General features: G+C 33.1%; 1 protein-coding gene across 1 annotated transcript; it reads left to right on the top strand.

Moving 5' to 3' along the window:
* The first annotated feature begins 454 nt into the window (after positions 1-454).
* LOC110997600 (putative fatty acyl-CoA reductase CG5065) lies at positions 455-26,843 on the top strand. Its single transcript, XM_022265841.2, has 8 exons — positions 455-513; positions 20,801-21,000; positions 21,721-22,029; positions 22,422-22,617; positions 23,306-23,504; positions 23,949-24,188; positions 25,238-25,495; positions 26,487-26,843. Exons 2-8 carry the CDS (start codon positions 20,803-20,805, stop codon positions 26,641-26,643), a joined length of 1,557 nt encoding a protein of 518 aa, XP_022121533.2. The 5' UTR covers positions 455-513; positions 20,801-20,802; the 3' UTR covers positions 26,644-26,843.
* Positions 26,844-27,838: the final 995 nt, after the last annotated feature.

Below are 27,838 nucleotides of genomic sequence, written 5' to 3' on the forward strand. Positions count from 1 at the left end.
TTTTTCTGCTTGAGGCAGAGAAATATTTGTGTAAGCAATATATAAAACAGCGGAAATGCCGGAGGATGATATTAAGCGGAAGAATATACTCATATAATTTACGAATAATTGTAATATAGTGTTGACTACAAAACAGAATGCTTAAATTCTCATTATGTGTGTCCAAGGGCCAATAACCGTTAGGATGTTATTAATATCGATATAAATATTTAGTCATATCATATAAAAAAAACGAAATTAAAAAAAATATTTATCTAACGTTATTTTTTGGCTAGAATCCCGAGATCTTTTAAACTCCACTAATATTATTCTGCTAATAATTATTAGCATATACAATAACTCCATTTTTGTTGTTTTAGAAGAGGCATATGAATTAGATTATTACTGTTTAGGCGGGGATTTGGAAGATGCGTTAGTGGATAAGATTTATGGTGAAGAACGTTCGGTAATTGTACCAGTTTTAAGTTGTGCCTAAGAGAGCGCGCGCGCCTTTCCGTCGAAGCCTTCAACGAAGTGAGTATGACGCAAATTTATCAAATCTCCTGTAAATTTTTTTATTTTATATAATTTTTTTTGGCTTTTTTTTCACTCACGATTTATTATTAATCTAAAATTACGTCAAATAATATTACATACATGCTATAAATCAATTAAGTAATTTTATTTTAAATAAATCATTTAACTTAAATTATAAAGATTAGTTTATCGTAAAAGTGGCTTAAATTTATGATTGTTATATAATTTCTTTTTTATAATTTTACCGTGTTGATTTGATAAACTTAAGTATTTTGCTATCCTTGCGAAGTTTGTTGTTAATGTTTTTGTACAAAAATATTTGCTATAGCGGATCTTCGCGAAATTTATTAAGAAAACATATATTTTTTGTTTTTAAGATTTTTATTTAATTTAAAAACTTAGGGTTAGGTACATTTTACAGCGAACGAAAACCTGACATGGTTTATCCGTCACTGTCAGTGCTCACTTAATTGTTATACAAAAACTATTAAAGCAGATACAATAGGTATAAGAAGTGGTTCAATTATTTTCCTAAATCTTTTACACTTCATCAGAGGGACATCGAAGGGTCTATTCATATCTGTTCGTAAAAACCGATAGTCGTAACAGATGCTGACGTTGTTATTAAGTACCGGATACTACCGGGAACTTTGACTAATTTGTGTTTTGAAGTTTCGAAACCGTTTTAAATAAAATATGGAGCATGCATAGCTTAGAGGCTAAAGTAATAATAACGTAATCAGATCTAAAGGGTTGTAGAGCCACTGCTTCGTTTCCCATTCTTATAATTGAAAAATTGTATCGATCACAAATGGTGGGACACCAGATTTTTTTTACTTACTATTAAAAAAATTTGATTCGATGATGTGCATAAATTCAAGTACGTTTAGTATAATTTTTTTTATAGAACAGAAACAAACGGGCAGGAGGCTCACCTGATGTTAAGTGATACCGCCGCCCATGGACACTCTCAATGCCAGCTCGCGAGTGCGCTGCCGGCCTTTTAATTTGTATTTGATTGAATAATAAATTAAAGGTAAACTCACTTTGAGATCGTGATGGAAATAAATATATTATTTTCGAATTATAAACAGCCAGTTCGTTAAGTTATTATTAACGGCTACATGTTGTGATTAAAAGGACAGATAATAAATCACACAGAATTAAAATTCTCCTTAACTAATATAATTTGGTATAGCTAGTTATTATAGTTCTTTGAACTATAATAATAATAAATTAATTAATTAATAAATTAATTAATATTTGGCTAATAATTAATTGGCTAATTAATTATTAGCCAATTTGAACAAGCCAAGAGCATTTTTGTACTCAATTTCGGGCGCACCGGAATATCATATTTTTGTTTATGTCTGCCTTAATAAAGTTATTATAAAAACTATCGAATTCTTCCCCTAAAGTCCTCCGTCCTTTGAGTGTTAGATGTATGTTAATGTTTGTGTTTAGTCCATATTGCAGATTTTTATGTAAATATATAGCAAGTAATAAATTATTCATAAATAGGAATAGTATTTAATCATGTTATTACTCATATTTGTGTTGTCTGTGCTGTCTTTAAACTAACAATGGAATTTCAACTGTTTTTTTAGGGTCATTATTATTATTTTTACCGATCAATCTCCTTCGTACCTTCTCCATTTATACGACACTGGCGCAGTACCTTGTGCCCAGTTGGCACAAATAAAGGCCATAAAAAAAACTATCGAAACAGTTTTACACAATTAAAAGCATTACCTGCATTTTGATGTAGTAGTAGTAGCTTTTAATTATTATATAATACACGATACGGAAATACATAAAAACCTTAATATTCACCCTACGATCAACCCCATTTCATTTCATTTTTAATTGGTTAATTAAAAACTTATGACTTATTTAATTTATTATTATATAATTACTAGCGGACCTGACAGACGTTGTCCTGTCTACACGTCTTTAATTTGAAAATTTCAAACTTTTTTTAATAAGCTAAAACATTCTGGACCATTTTGATGAAAATTATAATTCAAATGTTATGACAATATCTAACGATCCAGCCCATGGTCTACAATAACACAATGATAACAAAACTTTTTTTTAATTTGATCGCAGCGCTAACTGTCGGGACAGACTAAAATTCGAATATTATTTAAAATTTGACACTGCGATGGTAGCGCCGTCTGTCGGATCCAATGTAAAACATTCCAAAATCAACAACTACTAATAAATTAAAAATTAATTAAAAAAACATGGTCCAGCGGACAAAATTGTGAATCTAAACCATTCTCAGATCCCCTTGAACAGACAAAAAATTTCGTCTAAATCGGTCCAGTCGTTTAGGAGGAGTTCAGTCACATACACACGCACACAAGAAATATATATATTAAGATATTAAAAACTTATGACTTAAACTTAACTGTGAAACTTAAATAGAGAAAAATTCACAGAAAAACCTGAAAAGTTTTCATTACGGAAAATCTAATAGTCATAGCAAAATGTTCCATGTTGGTATGAACTAAACAGAGAGGCCAAATAAAATCACAGTAAAGAGAAACGAAGTTCGCGGAAGCAGCTAGTTCGATATTAAAAGTTTTCTCACAACTTCCAATAGCCGTCCAATATAATTTGTATGGGCTCTAAGCCCGCTACTCTTACCTCACAAGTTCATGTTTCTGCTTCTATTTTGCTTTCATAGATAAGCGTGGATGTAAATTCAAAGTTCTCTAACTATAATTCCACTGGCTTAGCGATCACTTTGTTTCATCAATGCAAACTCATGTTTCTATAGAACCGTGAAGAGAAAACATTTTTGGGTAACAAAACCACCAAATATAGAATTGTGTCAGCCGTACGGTTTACAAAACTTCGACTTTATTGTTCACCTACATAGATTCGATCCGGTCCGTTGATTATCAGGTATTCTCAATAAAAGAATTGCGTATGAGTGATTCAATTAAATTAGCTTTGACTATTAATGACTCGTTTAATATAGCAACACAGTTTAAAAGGTTTGCAGTCAGGTACATATGTGCGCCAGTTAAACTTTTACAATTAGTTTAAATAAAGTGGAGTCAAGGTTTCATAAAACGAGTGTCAATTATGGTTTTGTTTTACTTAATTAAGTTTTTCCTAAATAAGTAAGAAAATTTTATTTTATTTTTATTATGTTTTTATTAATTTTTGATTACATAAGGTCAGACGGACAGACTGGATTATGAATCGTTAGTTCTTTTCATTATATGTGTGTGTGTTAGGAGAAGAAAATATATAATTTTTAACCAATTATTTAATTTAACCAATAATTATATAATTAATAATAATTAAATAAAACCAAAAATAAGTTCTCTGAACTGTTTTATTATCTACCTTGGAAGACTTTTATATGATTTTTCTTTTGCATTTATTAAAGAAAATGTTTTTATTTGTCTGGACCAGCCCCGTGTGAATCGTTCCCTTTTTAAATTTATTCAAAATGTCTGTGGGATTTAGATATACTAGATGAACAAGCGAACTTTGCATCGCCTAACAGACAATGAATGTTGTGTTACGGATAACCTGAACTTTATTTATGATTTTTTGAAAATTTGAAAATTTCATTACTTTTAAGAAATCCACACAAAGGAAAAAAAACGTTTGAAGTCTGAACGCTCGCAGTAATATCTGATAACCAATATACATAAGAATTCTTCTACATTACATTTTTAAAATACCCCACTATCCGAACACTGTTAGGTAGATCATTCAAAACATTTTTTAAATACGGATAAAACGGATAAAAAAATGAGGAGTTTATCAGACAGAAAGTTACGAAAGCAATGCGCATTTTGTATCGGATTTTACTATCTTAATTTTTTATTGTTCGTTCATTTTAAAAAGCCGCTGGACGCTATTGAAAAAACATCGGAAAACGTTGGGTCGCTGATGTTTTTTCGATGTCCGAATATATAAAAATGAAAAACTATGAAAATCGGTCCAGCCGTTCTCTTGTAAGTGTTCTAAAACCCCGACAGTGTTTTAATCAGATAACACTTGTAAGTCAATAGACTAACAATACTTAGGTATATTTATATCAATTAAAAGCATACATAATGATACTTTTAATATTAAAAATTATAATATTGCATTGGCGCTACGACTATCTGGGTCTTAGCCTCAAATTGCATCCGTTTCTTTGATAATAATTTTTATTTCATAGAGAAGTAACTCCTTGCTTTCGGTTTCCTCACGAGGATTTTCTTCACTGTCCGTTACACTCCTCAAATTAATAATGAATATTGGAAATCTGCTAAGGAAAACAAACGGAAATAGAATACTCCGTATTCCCATGTAAAGATTGATAGAATATTTGTGTTTTTGTGTACCTATAGTATATATAATATATGCGATAGTTAAGGAAGTGCCGCCTCACCAAAATCACAAAGGATGTTTGGGCCTCACTCCAATCACTCAGTGTATCAGATGATATCTCTCTGAAACCTCCTCTGGTAGCTCCGACACGATTAAAAAGGAATTTCACATAGTTTCGGGCACTCATAAAAACAAAACGAAAACAAATAACAGTTTTTCCGAAATACATATAGCTTTACTCTGAATCTAAAGCTGACACCTTGGTACCAAGTCAACAGCTGTGAACACAGCTGATAAAAGCGAAGCCATATTTATCACGTTAAAGGTAACAGCCAAGCGGAAAAAATATTTACAAAAGTTCTATTTGTGTTAGTCTTGTCTTCAGGATGTTGAGTTTACCAATGATGATACATACTACAATTCACACGTTTAGAGGTCTGGGATTCGAATTTGGGTATAACAAAAATACTATGCAAACATCCGCGAGCCGTACGTCCATTAGCGATTCCGAAACCAATAATGAATGTTCTTTTAAAATTTAAAAGAACTTATTGTTTATTTGTCATGTTATGTATATGTTATGTGTAAATAATATCTACTCTTTTACTGATTCTTCTTCTTTTTCGTAGTCTGAATTACTCGATCGTGCCTGTCCCGAAAGACCTTAAACTCGGATACGTCTTGCTGCCTCCACAACACTTGATCCTCGGTTTGTCTTCATTTGGGCAGGATCACGGGTAGGCGATTGACCCCAAGTTCTACTTCTCTTTACCATTATCTCCATGTCGAGACAATTCCGTTAATTCCTGGCAATATGTCAAAAGTAGCTAAGCAACTCTTTGTAAATTATAATCTAGTCTTGAGGTGATATTTCTTTTATAATTGACTCAGTGCTTCCTTTGCAGCTAATTAGCAAAATTCTTTTCCAACACCACATCTCGAATACCTCTATCTCTTTCGACCCGCTGCACAATCTTACACTAATTATTGTCATTAAAATTGAAGTTTCGTAATTTGTAACACAACTGTAAAATTCCACTAATGACTATGTGTGAACAGTATTGGCTTGTATTGTATATATACTCTTTAGTATAATGTTAATATACATTAGCATTTCAAAGGAAATGAGAGTATCAGCTAAAGATACTCTCATTCTGCTGCCTCTGTGACCCAAAAAGTGTCATGGCCTCTGAAATTAGTAATTTTCAGCGCCCTGTTAATCTCTCTAATATCAGGTATAACGCTGCCAAAGTCATCTATACAGGGCGTCCCACGGCGATGCCACACGGAGGGAAAGTACCTTAAATATTAATGATAGGATATTTTAGTGAAAGAAGACATCGTTTAATTTTTAATAATAAGTAGAACTTTTTTTAAATCGCCTACCTCAACCGGGAATCGAACCCGCCAAATGTGACAGTAAAATTACATGTATTTTATAATAGCGTTTGAAAGGGCTACTCATAAGCATTATTTTTTCCTTAATAACCTAGCATATTAAATGAAACTAAAAACATAAAATTTTACATTATTATTTTAAAAAAAAATATATCAAATGCTCAAAATGTGATCCGATGTTGTTGTCTGTTGTGTACAAATTCTCACTCTTTTAATAATTTCTCTTGAGATTTTAAGAAATGAGATTAATATAATCTTCCTGATGCAGATCGAGGAAATCTCATATCCAGCAAGATGGGGCTCCGGCTCATAACAGCAGACATTGTGAAACAGACCCTTAGTCTGCGGAGAACATTGTAGTGGTGTGTGGCTGTTGCCTGAAACTAATTCTTAAAATTTTCTTGAAAAATGTGAAGATTTTGTCCAGTGCCAATATCAACAACCACATTAAAAATATTTCACTAAAAATACCTGATCTTACTTAATCAGGTTTATATTAATACACACGCAAAAGATATTTTGAATACATTAAAACTAAAATCCTTCGAAATATGACCTTAATATCAAGAGGATCCCTGCGTAATATTTACACGCTTAAAAGTTTCTTATGCAATTTACATAAAAATGAGCAATTACGAAACATGTTGTACATTTGTCAACTAATATTATTTTTTATTGTTTATTTAACTAATTAGAGCGACTAACCGTCGTCGTCGACCTTAAAAAGGTCAATATGCTTTTTATCACTTAAGAGGCGCAAATATATAAAAAAATTTAGTCTGTGCACATCGTATAATTGCAAAGTGCAATGTAAACGAAAGGGAAAGATTTTTGTTACATACAATAGGTACTATTACCCAAATTTAATATGTATTCACTTCATATAACGTAAATAAATTATTATAAATTTAGTAGATTATAAATAATGATTATCGATCTTTGATTAGCTGCCTAGAAATCGAATTAGCCCTCTGATTTATCTACTTTACTGCGACATATATACATTTATTTATTTTATTTATATATACAACAAAGTAGTCACTGATACATGCATGTAACACAAACACAAGCCAAATGCTACCCTAATTATAAGCGCATACAACAATCTGATTATATAAAGCTTATACAGTAAACAATAATTAAATTAAGATAAAATAAAGCAAAAATTTAAAACATTACAAAATTAATTGAATATCACTGATTAAATCCTAATTACTAATTAGTTCAGCCGCTAACTTTGTACATAGTACATATTTGGACACGAATAAAAAATCCATTATTCAGCCAGTTAAAACATTGCTCTACTACTACGACTATATATTATATTAGTAGATCCGACAGGCGTTGTCCACACGTCTAAAATAATAAAAAATATCGAAAAATGTAAAAAATTCTCGACTGCACAAGACCACACAAAAAATGTCATCAAAATCTGTTCAGTTTTTAAGGAGATTAATTACGAACACAAGCACAGAAGATTTATATAAACAGCTCTATAGATAAATAACCTAGATACCTACTGCAGCGCCATGTGTCGGGCTGATTTGATCTAAACTATTCAGGGCGCCATCCAAACGCATACAAAATCATACAAATCGGTCCAGTGAAAGAGTTCGGAGTTCAGTGACCTCGTACAATAGAATTATATGGAGCTTAAAGGAAGTTCAAGGTCTTTTCTACGATATTCGATGGACTTCTTCAATAAATAATGTAACAATCGTGAGAATGATAGCAGCTGGTTTGTGTAACGGCTAACCTGAATTACATAAATGATGAACTGCTTTTAGTTAGGGCACTTATTAATTCTACGATGAAATAATATGATATAATATAATTAATTACTAAACAATTATAAAACGAAACACGTGCAATGTGAATACCATAGCTTTATTACACGACTATCGATAATTTAATGGGCCTCATTCCTGGCTGAAGCTAATTAAGTTTGTAGAATTCATAGTTATATAATTATACAATTTAATTATACTGTAAATGTAAATAATTAATGTATGAATAATTATTATAATCATATCACTGTCAACGACATTACTAATGCCATTTGTTAACAATGTATATTTCTATATTGTTTACAGTATAGAACACAAATAAATATTATAACTTAAACGGTATTAGACATGGGTCTTTATAAATAATACTTATAAATACTTCTTATTCATAATAATTTCCTGACAAGTAAGGGTAATATTAAGGTAGTATGATTCGATAAATGTTATATTGTATAATTCCTTACTCATGTTACTATAACATGAGTAAAAAACTTTTCATTATTTAATATGATAATTTATAACATTCATGAAGATCATAACATAAAACACTTAAAAAGTATAAAATATTAATGTATATTATAATATAATATTACTTTTAGTCCATAATTGCGAAAGTACTATAATTTATTATAAATTATTGTTGACCTTATCTCTTGATTCTTAGTTTTTCAAGTGCATTTTGGTATCGCAATTTAAGAGTGCGACGTAAGTTGTTACGACATTGGCCTCTATCGCATGATATCGCCTTGTGTTACTAACAAAAGCAATGAAAATTTCATAATCTGAGATAGTTTTATATGTCTTGGATTATGTTTTAACGTTATTTTTTTTTATTTTTTTTTTTTTTTTTTATAGAACAGGGGGCAAACGGGCAGGAGGCTCACCTGATGTTAAGTGATACCGCCGCCCATGGACACCCTCAATGCCAGAGGGCTCGCGAGTGCGTTGCCGGCCTTTTAAGAATTGGTACGCTCTTTTCTTGAAGGACCCTAAGTCGAATTGGTTCGGAAATACTTCAGTTGGCAGCTGGTTCCACAGAGTGGTGGTGCGCGGCAAAAACTGCCTGGAAAAACGCGCAGTTGTGGAACGGCGGACGTCGAGGTGATACGGGTGGAATTTCGTATTCTGCCTCGACGTCCGATGATGAAACTCAGCTGCAGGTATTAATCCGAACAACTCCTCTGAACACTCTCCATGGTAAATGCGGTAGAAGATGCAGAGAGACCCCACATCTCTACGCAACGCCAAAGGATCAAGCCGCTTGGAGAGATTTTGGTCGTCAACGATTCGAACCGCTCTTCGTTGAATACGGTCAAGTGGAAGAAGCTGGTACTGGGGAGCACCCGCCCAAAGGTGGGAACAGTACTCCATGTGGGGCCGAATTTGCGCTTTATATAGTTGCAAGCGGTGGCCCGGAGTGAAGTACCGTCTCGCCCTGCTGAGCACACCGAGCTTTTTGGAGGCTAATTTTGCCTTTCCCTCCAAGTGACCGCGAAACTGAACGTCGTTCGATATGTCAACGCCAAGTATTCCAATGCTGGCTGTGGCTTTAAGGAGAGTGTTTTCGAAAAGAGGAGTAGCGACAAAGGGTGTTTTTTTAGCGGAAAACGCGCAAACTTGTGTCTTTTTGGGGTTAAATTGGACTAGGTTTAGTCTGCCCCAGTCAGAGACTCCACGTAGTAGGGTTTCTACTTCAGACACAAGTTTGTTCCAGTACTCATCGACATCTGCCCGAGAAATACTTGCCCGGCCAGTGTAAAGAGTGTCCCCAGTGCTGTCATCCGCATAACAGTGAATGTTGCTAAGTTGCAACATATCATTGATATGCAGAAGAAACAGGGTCGGGGATAAAACACAGCCTTGTGGGACCCCAGCGTTCACGGGTTTAAGGTCGGAACATGCTCCGTCGATGACGACCTTGATGCTCCGATCGGCCAGAAAGCTGGAGATCCAATCGCATAATTTCTCGGGAAGCCCATAGGCTGGAAGCTTCGAGAGCAGTGCTCTGTGCCACACCCGATCGAAGGCTTTCGCTATGTCCAAACTAACCGCTAGAGCCTCCCCCTTGGACTCAATTGCCTCCGCCCATCTATGCGTAAGGTATACAAGAAGGTCACCAGCCGAACGACCACGACGAAAGCCGTACTGAGAGTCACTTATCAGCTGGTGGCCCTCCAGATACTCCAGGAGCTGGCAATTAATAATGGATTCCATTATTTTGGAGAACAAGGAGGTTATCGCTATTGGGCGATAGTTGGACGGATCGGAGCGATCGCCTTTTTTAGGGATCGGATGTATCGATGCGATCTTCCAGCACTCCGGGACAGTGCCAAGCGAGTACAGGTACCGGAAAAGGCGCGTTAAGACCGGAGCCAACTCAGGAGCACAAGTACGCAGCACAATTGGAGGAATACCATCCGGCCCGCTCGACTTATGTATGTCCAAGGAAGATAATGAAGTTATTATAAATAAAGCAAGGTTTATCTGAAACCTTCAAAAATTATAACGTGGCTGATAGACAAAATATGGCTGATAGAATCCACTTCAAAAAACAAGGTCTCAGCGGGAAAAATCGATACCTTACAAGAGTAAATATACATTCTTGAACGAAAAGCTCTTTGGAAAAGTGTATATAAATGTCGAATGTAATTATCGACGAGTATATTATAAGGAACCCTATATGTCATACCGCATTGCCGTTGCAAAATTAACACTATTTAAAAAGGCATAGTAATTAACTATTAATATTGCATAATATTTTTTTAACATACGTAATGAAATACGATAAGTAAATCAACCTCCGCTCGAGGCGCCTCCGGGATATCGTATATTTTGGCGTCGTCATATTTCAGTAGATTTATATCACAATTAATGCACAGCCTTTGTTAAAAACCACACTATTTGTTTTAATATTAAGTACTATCTCCTTATTGCGCCTGCTTCCTGCTTTTCATATTTGAGAGTTTTGTATTAAGAAGATGGTCATGAATACGTACTGCCTACTTCTATTCTCCTTCTCCTACTCTACTACTGCTAACTTTTAAACTTGAACCACATTAACGTGTCATTAGTCACTTTACTCTTGATATCGATATAGAATGGTTGGTTGTATAATAATGAATTGTCACTCTATTAGATTGGTAGACATATGACAGATATATCACATTAGTTTTTAAGGATATCTGATGTGTTATAGTTATGTAGGTAGGTGCTTTTATAACTATAACATATGCCTAGTAACCTAACTAGACTACTTAGGTTTTTTAGTTATTTGAATTTTGATATAAAAATAAAAAGTATTAAAATACAATATAAATATTATACATACATATTGTTAGAGACTGATATTTTTATTTTCAACTAATTTAAACACGATGTACAGAACCAACTCTAACATACTCTAAATTTTCTCGTGAATAATTTTTAAGTGAATGTAATTCTTTGAGAAAGAAAGTATCATTGAACCGGAATGTTTATGTGAGATAACGCTGACGAGTGTAATATCCATATGTTTTCTGGGCATTTTTTTTACAGTCATGACACTTTAACCTGTATCGTACCTTCCACCAGGTAAGGCTTAAAAGTCTGGGTAATTAGTATTCTAGTTCAGACTATACATTTTTAGATGTGTGTATGACCTAAAACAGAAGTGGCTGTGGCGAGGCATATAGCAAATGCACAGATAAAAGGTGAACTTTAGAGACAACTATTAGGAAAGATCCAAGGGTAAGAAGAGGACGCCGCAAGAAACGGTGTATAGAAGAAATATAAGCGTTTGCAAGAAGCGAATGGAGAAAGAAAGCCATGAATAGAGGTATTTTGAAAAAGCTGGAAGCACCCGTGAAGGAGTTCCGATCAATGGAACTGAAAGAAATTATTATATTATTATTATTATATATATTAGCTTATCAAGAAAAAAAAAACATATGTAAACGGGCTTTATTATTATTATTTTATAGTTTGAGAACAGATACATTGCTTACATGGCAAAACAATAAGTGCGTCATACTCACGCACCCGGGAAATATACACACAAAAACCCGGGAATTTATTGTACGATGATGGTAAGCAAGGATACTTATTAGAATCCAAAAATCTACGAAAGGCCTCAAGCACAGTAAGACACTTGCTTCAAAGAAATTGCTCAAACAAACAGATACCATGTGAGGTCATCGAAAGTTAAAGGACCGTTTTGAATTTATAAGGCAACTCGTTGAACAAGATATACTGGATACAACGCATGGAAAGCTATGGAGACCTCTGAACTTATAATAATAGTATTTACGTCATAAATTTCGCTTACAAAACATCTGTATTCTTGTAAATCTTCTGTGGACCTCGAAGAGAAAAGCAGAAGCAGAGCTGTGTTGTATTAGTGGCTCCGGCATGCGATTCTTCGCTCAGGAGTCGTAGGTTCAAATCCCGACGATGCAAAACCAAACCACCACTTTGTGGTACCAGCTGCCCACTGAAGTATTTCCGAACCAATTCCACTTAGGGTACTTCAAGAAAAGAGCGTACCAATTCCTAAAAGGCAACGCACTCGCGAGCCCTTTGGCATTGAGAGTGTCCATGGGCGGCGGTATCACTTAACATCAGGTGAGTGCCCGTTTACCCCCTATTCTATAAAAAAAACAATGGAATTTCTGTCTATGACAGCTTTTAACATTCTCTCGTATGGTAAAGGGACACATCACTAGGAAATTAAATAGTCTGCAGTGTATGTCAGGCACAGAAAGCAGTTCACAAAATTTTAAGAAAAGAATTAGTTTTTGTAATCCCAGCCTTTTTTAAACAGATAATATTTACGATCTTTTAATTAAAGACATAACCAAAACGGATCAAACTAGGTAAGATTTACTACGAATAATTTGCTTGCTAAGGTGTGTCTGTAATGTATGGGTTTGTATATGTGTGCTTTTTGCTTACTACACGCAGAAATTAACTAGGTATCTAGCGCCGATCATTATGGCCAAATCAGGTGCCAAGTGGATTTATGCGTGTAGTATTTCTTTCGAAAATAGGCGTTTGGAGATAATATAAAATAAGTCGAGACTTGCGTGACCTTATTATAATTTTGCAATATATGTATGTTCTTTTAAATACTTAAACATTCCTCAGGAATTTTAGATTTTATTGCGCTCTTATTAGACAGACAGAGGCAACTGGAAGATAAGTAACAGACTATAACAAAATTCAATTTTTGATCATTACAATGAAATATATAGTATCTACAATTTTCTTAGCCTACAACATAGTAATAGTAAGAAGTTTGATCCGCGGCAGTGTGCCTTTAACGCTTGCAGCCCCCCTCCCCCCCTCGGCCCAAGAGATATTAAAATATAATTAAATTAGATAAAGTAGGTTGAGAAAATTGTAAATACTGTGTATTTGATTGTTATGATTACTACATTATTTCGACTCACAATCGAGAATGCCGAAAGATACAAAACCTAAAATTAACATTCGTAATGACTCGTTGTAACTCTTAAGTAACGCTTAAAAACTGTTTTGATCATAGAATGTGGTGAGCGGTGTTCACTAAAACTAGTTGGGTCTGGGTAAATTTCCATTCCAACTGCGATTTATACTCTGTAATTTATGCTGCATACTTTTTCAACTAATGTCGGAATTGTAATACTGTATTGTATAATATCAGTGCACTTGCACTTACATATTTTTATTAATTAAAAATATTTCTAATACAAATTTGACTTCATAAGGACATAAAGTAATTATAATGTTTAGTATTTGGTTTGGTCTCTCGCTAATTTAACCAAACCAAACCTTTATAAATATGCTCTTTAGGCCAGTCAGCATGACTACGCTTTTCTTATACAGACGTTTGGCCACAAAACCACCTGATGTTGGTTGGTTGATTGGGGGCTAGCCAATGCAGAAAATGCCTATTTAATCGCCGCTAGGAAAGATGGATGACGGCAGCAGCCTTGCTGCCTGTCCTTTGCTATCAGCAAATCCACTACAGTTTAGAGGTCGTCTGTTTGCTCATAAAGGCGGATACGAAAAGTCATTTCAAAATTGTCCGTATTATCAACCATTTAACAAGACCATGGTCTTGGCCTCAGATCACAAGAATTACCTTTACCATTTTTATTTAAGAGATAAGTAGGTGATGAGCCTTCTGATAAATACCGTCAATGTGTAGGTCTAAGGCATGTCGGTTTTATCACGATATTATACTTCACCGACTGATGGAGTGTTGTGCGTATATAGACAGAACGTCCATTATTGCACAACAGAGGATGGAACTTACGACCTCAGGAATTAGAGTTGCACGCACTTTTGGGCCAAAGCTGTTCATACCATACCATACAATTTATATACAATACTATTATAGCAAAATTGCTAGCTTAGAGATAGGTAAATATTGTTGACGAGTGCTTGACATGGGAATAATGTTAATATATATTAATTTGATTTCAAGAATGAAGTTCCTTTTGAGGAGAGTTTTGTATCTAATTCATGATCATTTGCCAATCTAATGGAAAAGTAGATGATCAGCCTCCTGTGCCGATGCGTCGTCGATTTTTTGGGTCGGAAGCAAGCCGGTTTCTTCGCGATGTTTTCTTTATCTTTCGAGCGAATTATGACTGTGCACATTCCACAGTCCATTAGTACATAGCCGGGGAGCTTAACTACCATCTCAGAGATGGAATCGCACGCTGAAGACATTAAGCCAGCACTGCTCTTCTTTATGCCAGTACTATAGATAAGATTAAATGTCTATCACACAACCTGGTTGCGTGGGTTCAAACTCTAGCGGTGAACACTAAACTAATAGATGTGCACAAGTCACAATACAGAGAAAAAGATCGGTCTGATGAGACCCTAATGTGTGAGATATATTCGTAATATGTCAGGTCCAAAAGGCGGATTACCTACCTACTTGTTGAAGATTGAAGTTTTCTGGGCATTACTCTTGTATTATTAAAATACAAAAGATTTCTTATAAATATACTAAAACTATTTATATATTGAACATTAATTTGCATATTCTATTAAGCTGTCACATAATATAATATGTAATATACACGAACGTAATACAAAATGAGTTTTCGAGCAAAAAGTAAAAACGACAATGAAGTTATAGGTCAACATTCTAATCAGATAAGGCCATGTTTTTGTAGCCTGTGATCACGTTATGACACGGAGCAGATTAGTTACAAAGTAATAATTGTTATTGGTAAAAATAGCGGGCGTTTTTGCGCAGTCGCTTGTCGATTTTGGAATATTCTAGAGAAAATATTAAAGGCTAGCTGGAAGGTTATTAAAAAAGCTTTTGTCGAAAGTTATGTCACCTAACAAGTTAAGTAATTATTATTAAATTTAAAAATCAAGTATATAATATATGTACAATGTAGTTGATTTTTAAAATTTGTTAGAACTGTTTAGAACTGGCTAGTTAGAAACATTGCTAATGAAAACTTTTTTAAATTCCAATTTTAGAACTCTTGAACATGATAACTTAGACATTGTAAATAGAATATTATTTATTCATTATTATTATTATGTGATCATCAAACGGTTCAAGGCATTTGACATTTATTATTCTCGAGAATATAATTGTCTAATATAGTCATTAACAATAGACAACAAAAAATATATTACACAATATGACTTTGTCGGCCTAGTTTTGTCGGGCGACTGTCATCCCTTAGAGCGTAGGTTCGATCTAGGTAGGCTTAAAATAACAGTATAATCTACTCATTGGAAAAGCAAATGATCAGGAAATATTGACAGAACCTGAGCCCCAGATCTGAAAGGCTATAAAGAGTATAGAATAGCGCCACAGATTTATTATTTTCTATTTCTGTAATTGAAGTTAAATTTCTTGTTATTAAAAAAAAAAGTGTGTGTGTGTGTGTACGTACACGCGTTTAAGTTATACTTCTTTGGCGTTTGGAAAAAAATAACTGAAATGCCTTAGTGAATAACGATAAATATTAAAATAATTCAAAAAGATTTTAAATAAATAAATTATTAGTAAATGTTAACACCATCGTATATGAAATTGATTTAAAAACACCAAAATAATATTTATTTGTTCCCACTGTTTAATTATACTGTTACGAAACACGTGTTCTAAGTATAAAAATACTAGAATATACAACTTGAACATAGTTATCAATTTCCATGCCACCTAGACCTAACTTTACTATGTCGAATTTAGTTGTTAGTGCGCGCACATCGTAAAAATTCACTGTCATCATTTTTCTCTATCGCGCCAAAAGAAGTATAACTTCAAAAATCATTCAAGTTTTTTGCTATATGATTGTAAAAACAGAATAAATTCTTTAAATAATTTTTATTGACAGTTTATGAGTATTTTAAGAGTCTGTTTCATGACGAATAGCGCTGTCGTGAAACGTACAAGAGTTTATTCTACCAATAGTAATAAATAGGTTATTTGTAACTAATGTAGAACTTATCCGTACAGAGCCTTAATCAAGCCAATTTTAGCTTCAGTTACACTCACAAATATTATTTATTATAGTTGAGTTTAAAGGTTTTTCTAAATAAATATTTACGTTCATAAGTTATTTGATTTGAGTAGCTTCAGCTTCAACAACATAAACAAAAATATAACTTTATATTTATTAATCTTGGGAAAAATTTAATTTAATCTAGTAAGTAGTGTTTATTATTAATATTATATATTAGTGTTTCTTATTACTATTATAATTATTATTATTATGAGTACTGTTACAATAGTAACTATAGCTTACGCTCTTCCTTGAAATATCCTTGAAATCTTTTTATTATTAATTAATAATTTATTTTTTGTTCCTGTTTAGTTTTTGTCCCTTCTTAAGACTACATGTTATATGTTTTTGCCACTTCTTGCGAATCTTATGTAATTTTATACACTTTTTTTACTCACAGTGGTTGCCAGTTGCCATCCTTTTCATTTAATTATGTTCAATTTTTATATTGTAATGCAAGAAAGTTGTAATAAATAAACAGTATATTATATAGTATTTTTGCATTGTTAATTTAATGATACAAACAATCTATAGAATACTTTTGGACTGAGACCGGGGCAGAAACTTATATCTTTGGTACACGAATAATATCTTTTGTAAATAAAAGGTGTGTTAAACAACTGGTTCCTAAAAGATATTAAACTTTGCGAAAAATACACTTTTTTTAAAACACACACACAAAAACCTTTGACGCTACTCCAAAGACACAAGAAATTAATTATACATTTATTTTTTAATTATTCAAGAACTTAACTTATATTTTAATTGTTTTTAATCGCTCGTGTGAATGTTGGTCAAAAACTCGTATAGTTCCAAATATTTCTAGAAGCTTAAGTAACAGAGACTAGTGAAATATAATCACACCGACCACTCACTTAACATGGCCCTCAAAAATACCTTTTATGACGCAACTATACCCATGGCATAGATGGACAAATTCAACGGAGAGTAGAAAATATACTTTTTAGCTATTGTGATAACAGGTACTATAACTTTGGTTATGTATCAATCTATCTAACTAACTATGTTTATTAATTAAAATCTATTACATATATTGCTTTTATGTACCATAATTAATAATAAAAAGATCCCAAATGTGTATTAGTATCGAGATCACCTATACAATATATTTGTGTTCTACTCGGACTTATAAGGAAGGAATAAGTATTTTGAATAAAAAAAAATACAAATGCTTTCGCTAAAGTAAAATGTATCAGTTAAATTTAATGTAAATAAATTATTTATTTTATTTAAATATATTTATTTTATTGTGTTATATGTTATATTATATAAATAATTAAAAAAATAAGTCTCTTTTTGTTACATTGTGTTTACGCCGAGTTGAAAAGAGAGATCAGAGACAGTAAGGCTTTTGATTGTTGTGCCAAAGGGCAATAAATATATATAAATACAATAAATCTGATAAAATAAGACGGAGACGGAATCTTTAAAATTACTTAAAATATTATAATTTATCACCGATTTTATATCACTGTCTCTTTCATTTTAGAACTATTTATATCTCTGTATTATTACAATGTTGTTGATGTTCTCGCCAAAATGTTAACGCCAATTGTGACATCTTTGTCCTAAGTAAGTTTATTGAGCCTAGCTTTTTTTCTTTAAGCCTAACCAAATCATAAATCAGTAGCTAATCGTGTTAAAAAACCTAACGAAAACAAACTAACCAAAAGTTAGTGATGCAATGCTACCTTACCCATAAACAACGTTTATTTCTGCATATCTCTTCCTCAACCTATAAAAAATTAAAAACACATTTAAATTGTCTCACATAATAATTTTCTCAGACATCCACTGCATTATATGTGACGTCTAATTTAAAATAACTAAAGTAATCTTAACTAAACGAATTAAACTGTTCCGCTACTTGGTCTTCCATTGGGGTTCTAAATTGTTTTAGTTTTAATAAATTTTGTTGTTTTAATGGTATAATGTTAAAATTCGATTTTCCGGTGAAAACAAATTTTAAAAAATTGTTTAATTTGTAAAGGGGTAATGAGTATGATGAATATCAATAAATTTTAAAAGAAATTAGAATACATATATTGGTTTTTTAAATTGACTTGTTTTACAAGAATTAAAACCAAATTCAAGCTTCGGTATTTAAATCTTTTTAGTGGTAGGTACTAATGACTCGGAGTCGGCACTCGGACGAATAACGGAGTCATGGACGGTCAAACGTGGCTGACCACGTGATTTCAACTAAGTTATTTCAAATGCATTAAAGGCACCATCAAACAGCGCGTCAAGTAAGAATTATATTTTTATTTTTTAGTCCTCCACTGTAGATATAGCTTATGTTTAAATTTACAGACTTAATATCGCGTAGACAAGTTTACAACATATACAACCAAGAAGTAAATAAATATTAAAGGAACACATTAACAAATGTGTTTCTATACTAAGAGCCTAATATAGCCGTTGTTTTTGGATTCAGATTTTTATTAAAAGAAATCCACCCTGAATAATCCCTATCTCTACCCTAAAGAAACAAATATCTATAATATTTTTGTAAATATCTTAGAATAACGACAACCGTTATAGTTGAAAACATTAAATTAAATTAAATATCGAAGTCTGAATTAAAGTTAATTTTTTTAATAAATCAACAATCAACACACGAAACTTTCGTCTTAATATTATTAGCATAAATGCTATGCACTCATTCACAATAACGCACACGCATCTAGACATACAGGATTCATTTCTGGCCGTCCAAATTGGTTGACTGAATTATGGAAAAATAATTGATTAAAATCACAGTACTTCTATATTTTTTTCATCAATTACCATCGAAGCGTTTAACAGCTTTGTTAAAACGATCTTTAATTGCCAGCCTTTCGATTTTTATTTTGTACTCGCTCTACCGTTTACCAATTATCTTCAAGCGAGTCTTTGCTTTAAATAGCTATTACTGCCAAATGTAATGTATAAATAACAGTACCTTTTCTGATTTATTTATTACTAGCTGCTTCCGCGAACTTCGTTTCTTCTTAATGCCTAGCCTACCTTTTTAGTACATGCCAACATGGAACATTTTGCTATGCTACCCCCTTTTTTAATTTTTTGGTTGATTTTTTACACCTTGTGTCGGAAAAACCCTAATATCTTACGGAACCCTATTTTTGTTCAAAATTATATAATATAATAATAATATAGCCTATATTACTCGTGGATAATGTAGCTTTCGAATGGTGAAAGAATTTTTAAAATCGGTCCAATAGTTTATGAGTCTATTCATAACAATCAAACAAACAAACAAAGTTTTCCTCTTTATAATATTAGTGTAGATACGCAGAACGTACGAGGAATGGCAACAAACCCTCCGTATTAATCGCCAACGTTTATGTTCTTCACGTTATGAAGCAGTTATCATAATAAAATTATCGTTGATTGTTAAATCTTTTAGCAGTAGGCATAGTGAGACAGAGAAAGAATACGCTTTAGGCGTATTACCAGGTAACACGCCTATATTTCCTTATGGATATTACGAGTACTTGTACGTACCCTTACTCTAACCTAAAAAAAAAAATTCTCTCTCGCTCTCTAACGCGACTACGATACCGATTCCAACGTTTTTTATGCAAGTTCGATCTTGTTATCTCAATTTCCATAGGGCTAATGTCGCAAATTAGAATCGTGCAGAACAAAAAATCATAATTAAGATCGGTATCGCTATTGGAAGTTACAGTAAGGACCCAAGTTTGCCACTAAAGGTCTTTTGGGCTTACATAATGATATTGTAGAGTTTGCTGTTCATTTGTTTTAGCAGATTCGTTTGATTAATAGTTTGTTGTCCCCGGTAATTATGTGTAATGGTACCATAGTTAGGAAGTTTATTGAAATTAATTTGTTATATCACAATAAAGTCTCGCATCTCGGATACATTTTGCGTCATCATAGTTACGACGTAGCTCATAATGAAGGATAAAAACCAAGCAAGAAAGGGGCTGGTTGAAGAAAGTAGTCGTCGTTGTGGAACCTACGAAAGTGGACTGGCAAATCCGCCGAGAAACTATTTAGACTAGCGTATGATACCAGCCAACCTTTAGTAGAACACAATAAAAGATAGCCATAATACATAAACTCGACGAGTATTCGCTGTATATTGTCGTAGTCTAAACATACCTTAGAATTAAAATAGCGTGTGTCTATAAAGAAACCAGAAAAACCAATCAGTACCTAGTGCTTTTACTCGAGATTTCACAAAACTGGTTTTCTCAATTTCAGGCATGTCAGCTGGAATGTCAATAAATGATTACTACAGGGGCAAGGGTGTCCTACTAACGGGTGGCTCGGGCTTTATGGGCAAAGTGTTAGTCGAGAAACTCCTGTACAGTGTTCCAGACATTGGCAACATTTATATTCTCATGCGTCCCAAGAGGGGAAAGTCTGTCAATCAACGAATAGAGGAAATGCAACGATTACCTGTGAGTACTGGTGCCTTATTTAATATTTAATACAGATAAGTGGAATCTGGTATACACTACAAACTATACAGGGATAATACCTATCCTAGTCAGAGTACCCACAAAAACCAATACATTTTGTCTAAAATACGCATTATCTACCTACAATTTACTGAACTAAATACAGTAAAATTTCGAAAAGCAGGTAAAAGTAATCACCGTGAAGGGATGTAATCATTCCGCTTGGCAAGCAGAAACGTTATTGAAAATTCAACTTCCAGTGAAAAGGTCTCTTTACTTACATTGCCGCCTTATAAGCCCACATCACTTAACCTCTTGTAACTTAGAACTTTTTAAATGTTTAAAAAAGAGTCTTTACTTAGTAAATGAAGATATATAAAACTAAATCTTCAGTTTTTAAGTGGGGACAAAATTACATAAGACGAGCCTCTTAACTTTTACCTCTTTAAATCCTCCTTTATAAAATAAAATTATTTTAATTGCCTTGATTTTCGCTACCGAAAAATGCAAATCGGTCCGGAACCCAAGTATGGTTGGAAACTTTGAGTAGTACTCAAGATTTTGCCAGGCCAAAAGAAGGTTCAATAGTGCGTACTCCTCCTCAAATGTCGGCTTCCAGCGGCATAGTTGCAGGTGTTACAACTGGAAGGCTCCTTGTCCTAGTCTGTTCTAAACGAACAATTCAAGTCTAGTGGATTACGAAACTTCATATGTTTTCAGCTCTTCGACCGCATCAGAAATGAACGTCCATCAGCCTTCAAAAAGGTTAAGGTCCTACAAGGCGACGTCTTGTTCGAGAACTTCGGTCTGTCAGATATGGATGTAGAGAAATTGTCTGAAGAGATAGCTTTGGTATTCCATTTTGCCGCAACTCTCAGACTAGAGGCGCCACTTAAAGACAACGTCAATATGAACACATGCGGGACCCAAAGAACCTTGAATGTCGCGAAAAGATTTAAAAAATTAGAAGTCTTTGTTCATCTTTCGACCGCTTTCTGCTACCCGGATTACAAGGTTCTCGAGGAAAAGGTAAGTTATTGTATATTATAATTTGAATAATTATACTGACTCTTTGATATCCAATATTCTTCAGGAAGTCCTTCCAATATGAAGTCTTTGGCTTTCCAAATCGCAATAGGATTAGAATGTCGATTACCATGGCTTCCTAGAATTAGAGTTACTAATTCTACAGGTGAATGACTATACTGACCCTTTGATATCCAATATTCTTCAGGACGTCAGTCCAATATGAAGTGTTTGGGCTTTGGCTTTCCCCATGGCATTAGCTTTAAAATATCGATTACCAACTAGCCAGTTATAAATTATCTCTAAAAAGGCTATTACCTACACCAACAAGGTTCACCTTTCTTTTTTTCCATGTGATGTTTAGGCAGACTAAGAAAGTTTATTTCTTATTCCAGATACACCCGCCTACAGTGTTGCCATCGGATATAATGCGGCTTATAGAATGGTTGGACGACGAACAGCTAGCCCTACTTACACCTTCGTTGCTGGGAGCACATCCTAACTGTTATACCTATTCCAAGAGATTAGCAGAATCCATAGTTGCGAATGCATTTGAAGGAATGCCCGTTGTCATTGCTCGCCCTAGTATAGGTAAGGCGTAACTGGTTGGTTTGGATAATTTTCCTTCAGAGGTCACGAACAAAATCTAAAATCGATTTCTAAAGCTAACATAGTATAAAAGCGATATGCGGTCCGCATGTGTACATTTTAAATGGGAGCAGACTGGAATATACGCCTGCATACCGACTTATAATGAGATTCCTATCCATTGGAGTACATAAAAAGTACAAAATCAGTGCTGTCTTGCCAGAGATTATTTCCTTTGAACTGTATATTAATGGCCATTAGCTTTCAAGGTGTTTCGCGATAAGCCGTGTCACGTGAAAGCGTGAATAATTTGTAGAAGAGGTCTTGCACTTTCCTCAGAAATAGAAACCTTTTATTTATTTGTGATGTGACACAAGTTAATAACAAAACATTATATAGCTATTTGAGGCTTTTGTACCGTTATGTTATGTATGAGTATTATGAAAAATTGTCAAGCCAGGTAACATTAAAACTTTTTAACACTATAATGTATACAATAAAAGCGTCCAAGTATATATTGATGTGTCTCAAAACCGCTAAACGATATATTATTATACGTTTTGTGATTTCTTAATAGTTATGCATTAGCATTAGCAGATTCTGCTGTCTAAGAATTTCAGAGAATTATCAATTAAATCCTCATTTATATATTCTGTGCATAAATTGAAAATTAATTAATTTCTTATTCCAGTTTGTCCTGCTTTATCGGAGCCACTTCCCGGGTGGGTAGACAATCTAAATGGCCCCGTAGGACTCATGCTGGGTGCTGGAAAAGGCGCTATCCGAACTATGCTCTGCGATGGATCCCTTTTTGCTCAAGTAATCCCTGTGGATACGGCCATTAATGCAATCATAGCGATTGGTATGATTGAAGGACTACGGAAGGAGAAGTATGATAATTGTCATATATATTGCGTGAATTTTGAGTTTGCGGCCTCAATTATTATTATTATTATGATAAATCTTTGCGAGCTCTCACAAATTTGGGACTTCATTTGATTTATCAGGATATTCTTTGTTGCACATTGTGTGTGCTATTCAACACCAGTCACAGGCACTTCTAAGGTCGTGCGTTCGAAACCCGGCTTGACCAATACATTTTTCTATGATAGTAAAATACATATATACAATAGTAAAATAATTCACTGTTCATAATTTTAAAGTCTTATATTTAAAACGACGACAGTGATGAATTGAACAAACAGCAAAAATTAAAAAGAGCTTAAATAGAAATTACCTTTAAGCTATAAGTTTTCCTATGAAGCTTTTACAAAATTTATGTATTTGTTCTCCTCGAGACGTGTCCCATGTTTATATAAGTAAAATATTTTTAGGCCAGATGTAATACCAATTTATAATATTAACACTGGACACCAAAAGCCAACCACCTGGGGCGATGTTTTAATGATAGGAAAGGACTACGGCAGAAAGTATCCTCTGGCGTGGCCACTCTGGTACCCAAATGGTGATATAACAACAAACTATGCGTTACACGAGTTCAAAAGGATATTCTACCACCTACTTCCAGCGTATTGCATAGACTTTTTGCTGTTCATCACTGGACAAAAACGATTGTATGTATATTTCTATCTATCTATATGAGTTACAAATTCAATCCGGAATATATCTTGTGCTTATAACACAACGGACTTTTTTAATGAAAAACGCTAAACCTCATTGGATTTCATTTAATTTATATGGCAATGACTTCATTAAAAAATAAATATATCCGTCTAATGGAAGTTATGTATATTACGATCGTTCTATAATATTTACATGTTTTTAAGAGAGAAATGATTGTGATTGACCTTATCGATTGACGGCTAAAAGTTAATTTTTTTTAATATATTGGGTTCAGGAATTATAGATTTTTAAGTTATTAAAACGTAATTTCATGTGAAAACGTAAATTGTGTCTTATGTAAAGTTTTCTTCGGGCTAACCTTTCTATTTACAGAAGGGACTGAATTTCACCAATATATTAAAATTACTTTTATATAATTATCATTATCCTTTGCGAAATTAGGTTATAATCTAAACATATATAGTGTGTTGATATGAAATCAAGGATCTGCGGTTACCCGCTGTCGGGTCTTGAATCAACGGATACAGTCCATGCTATTGATTTATTGCAATACAAATATCCTGCATTGTAATAACAAATAATCCCTTACATTAAACTATATATGTACATATCAAAAGGCCTAATGAACTACGTTAGTAAATAATTCCCTATATATTTGTAAATGAATATAGCGTCGTGTGGCACGAATTTTCAACAAGGCGTTTTCATTTTGCTAATAAATTTTAAAAATTTTGCATCTTGTATATTATTTTTATTATACTTATTTTAAGATCAAAAAGAGATTTAAAATATATATTATTTAAAAAAACAATCGGTGGAATCTTCTCCGCCTGTAAACGTGTTAGGAGATATCAATTTCAAGAAATTTTAGAATCTTGAATGCTGGGAGCATACGAAATACTAAGGAACGAAAATTCTTCTAAAAATATAACGGTTTTAAAACGCCGGTTAGAACCTTCCTCCTGAATTCATTTATGATAACATATATGTATATCCAGATGTGTTTATATCCAGAACAGTTTATTTAATCTCTTTTCAGTATGCTCCGAGTCCAAGAAAGGATAAGCCAAGGCCTACAAGTACTACAATATTTCACAATGCGGCCATGGACCTTCCCATGCCCGAATTTTGATGCGATTGAGTCGAAACTTCATGACGACGATAAAAAAACCTTTAGCACCGACCTTAGCAATGTTGAGAAAGAGAAATACATCCAGAATTGTGTGGAAGGCGGTCGCTTGTATTGTTTAAAGGAGGATCCCACTAAAATACATTTGAATAGAATGTATCATAATTTGTAAGTAAACTTAACTCATAATTTTTGTTGTATAATATATATAATTCATCACATAACTTTGCCCTATTTTACGGTAAAAGGAGAGTACAGAGTAGGTAATTTATTCTCATTTTAGACAGATATTATTAGATAATATTACAATTTACATAAAAAGAAATAATGTGTTTTTCATTATAAATGCATTACAATGTAGGATTTAGGAATTCTTTTTTCATTAAAGTATAAAGTACCGGTGTCTCTTCCATAGATAAGTTAATATCTTTATTATTTTTAATATTACAACTTTAATGTTTTTATCTGTTTACAACAAATTGTTCTCCTAAATTTTAACAGCATACTCGACGTGTAACGCGCGAGTGTATGATTGTTTGGCTCCATGTGAGAAACGAGTGAGTGGGTGAGTGAATGTGAGTGAATGAGTGAGCGTACGAATCAATAATATGAGTGAAGGAGTGAGTTTGTGGGTGCATGGAAGTGAACGAGTGAGCGTACGAATCAATAATATTATTGTTATAAATCACAACCCATTAAAAATAAAAAAATACTACACAATATAGTATTTACATTCTAGTGTATACAATACGCTATAATAATATGTTACGTCTCCAAGTCTGCGTAAGGTGTATGCAGAAGCTAGTATTTTATGCGCTTGTTTTAGTTTAAAGTTTAACATTTTATTGTTATTATTTATATATAAGTAGTATTACATTGAAATACTATATAAATAATAACAATAAAATGGGCAAAATCCACCAAAATATAAATGGGCATCTAAGATCATAAAAATAAAAGTGTGGCAGTAACAATGACAATCGGATTAAACAAACATTTGTCTTACAATAATACTTTTATTAATACTGTATCTAAGATCTCTCAGTTCCGTGTCTGACACCACTAACAACAATGCAAGAACAACTTTTTAATATTTTAGGAGCTTTCTAGTTAAGAGTATAATTTTAAATTTTGTATTTATTATATTGTGTATTTTCAGCCTCTACGTTTTGGATTGGATAGTGAAGATTCTCTTTTCGTTACTGATTTTATCGTTCTTGGCAAAATGGTTCGAGCCTGTCAAAGATGTGTTCAGCTTGGGGGAACCCGTAGTGAAACGTCTACCATTCTTGGGGTCTGCAGTATTTGATAAATAATCATAGTGTAAAAAAATTAGGTATGCATCGATACACCTTTTTCGATACGATACCGATGTCGATACTGTTATAGAAATATCGCCGATACCGATACCGATGCCAACGCTTATTGAATTAAAATTTAACTAAGGTAAAATATATCAAGTTTGGTTAAAGTTTTAAATGTTTTTTATAAAATATTAACACTCACAATTTTTAAATAAGATTATAGGTTTAGTTATTAAAATTTAGAATTAAGAATAATTAAACTAAAATAAAAAAAAATACTGGTAATAACTGAAATTAACATACATAAGATTTTTGTAATTGTGTATTATACTTGGTATCGAAAAAATACTACGCGTGATAGCAATTAAAAGTGACTAGCGAAATGGAATACGCGGGGACAAAGTTGCTGAGAGGGACAATGATAGTATTCCGTGTCTTGTTTGCAACGCACTAGATCAAACAAGATGAAATTTGAAAAGTGTCGTTGTATCGGCATTTAAAATATCGCCGATATCGATATAACGGAAAACCCAAAGTATTGCCGATATATCGGTATCGGTATAGGATGCCTCCCTAAATTATAGTATTAAATTACCGAATATTCTTGTTATTAATTGAATTTATTCTTGTTATGAATTGTTTTACTGGTAAAACTGTTAGTATTAGTATTTTTATCATTACATCTGCGGGAGTACAATATATATTTCTACTTTAATTCTTAAATCCTTGCTAAATATCTTCTATTGACATGAATGTTTATAAATCGAGAAGGTGAAAAAAACATTTTAAGTGTCCTAAACTTTATCAATATATAAATTGTAAGGTACACAGTAAATCTGTTTATGACATTTTATTACAACCAAACATGTGTATGGGTTTTACTATACTTTAAAAACCACTATGGACGGTGCTATTTTTTGTATTAGTTAGTGGTAAACGCATAGAAACATTCGGTATAGGTACATAATAAGTATACAATCAAAAACCTCATTTAGCTCATACCGCTATTCTTGATTTTACAAGACAATTGTATTACTATGTTATTTTATTACATATATTTTACTTTGTATGTGTTTATTTTAAGTGTACCCAGGCTAAAATTCAGAGGCAAGATTTAGCGGGCACTATGACTCCAGTGCCTCATCTGATTTTTGGCATATACCTAACACATTAGACGGGCCCATACCACTTCTTCGATATAAATAGC

The sequence above is a fragment of the Pieris rapae genome, chromosome Z (genome assembly GCF_905147795.1).
Source record: "Pieris rapae chromosome Z, ilPieRapa1.1, whole genome shotgun sequence".
Taxonomy (NCBI): Eukaryota; Metazoa; Arthropoda; class Insecta; order Lepidoptera; family Pieridae; genus Pieris; species Pieris rapae.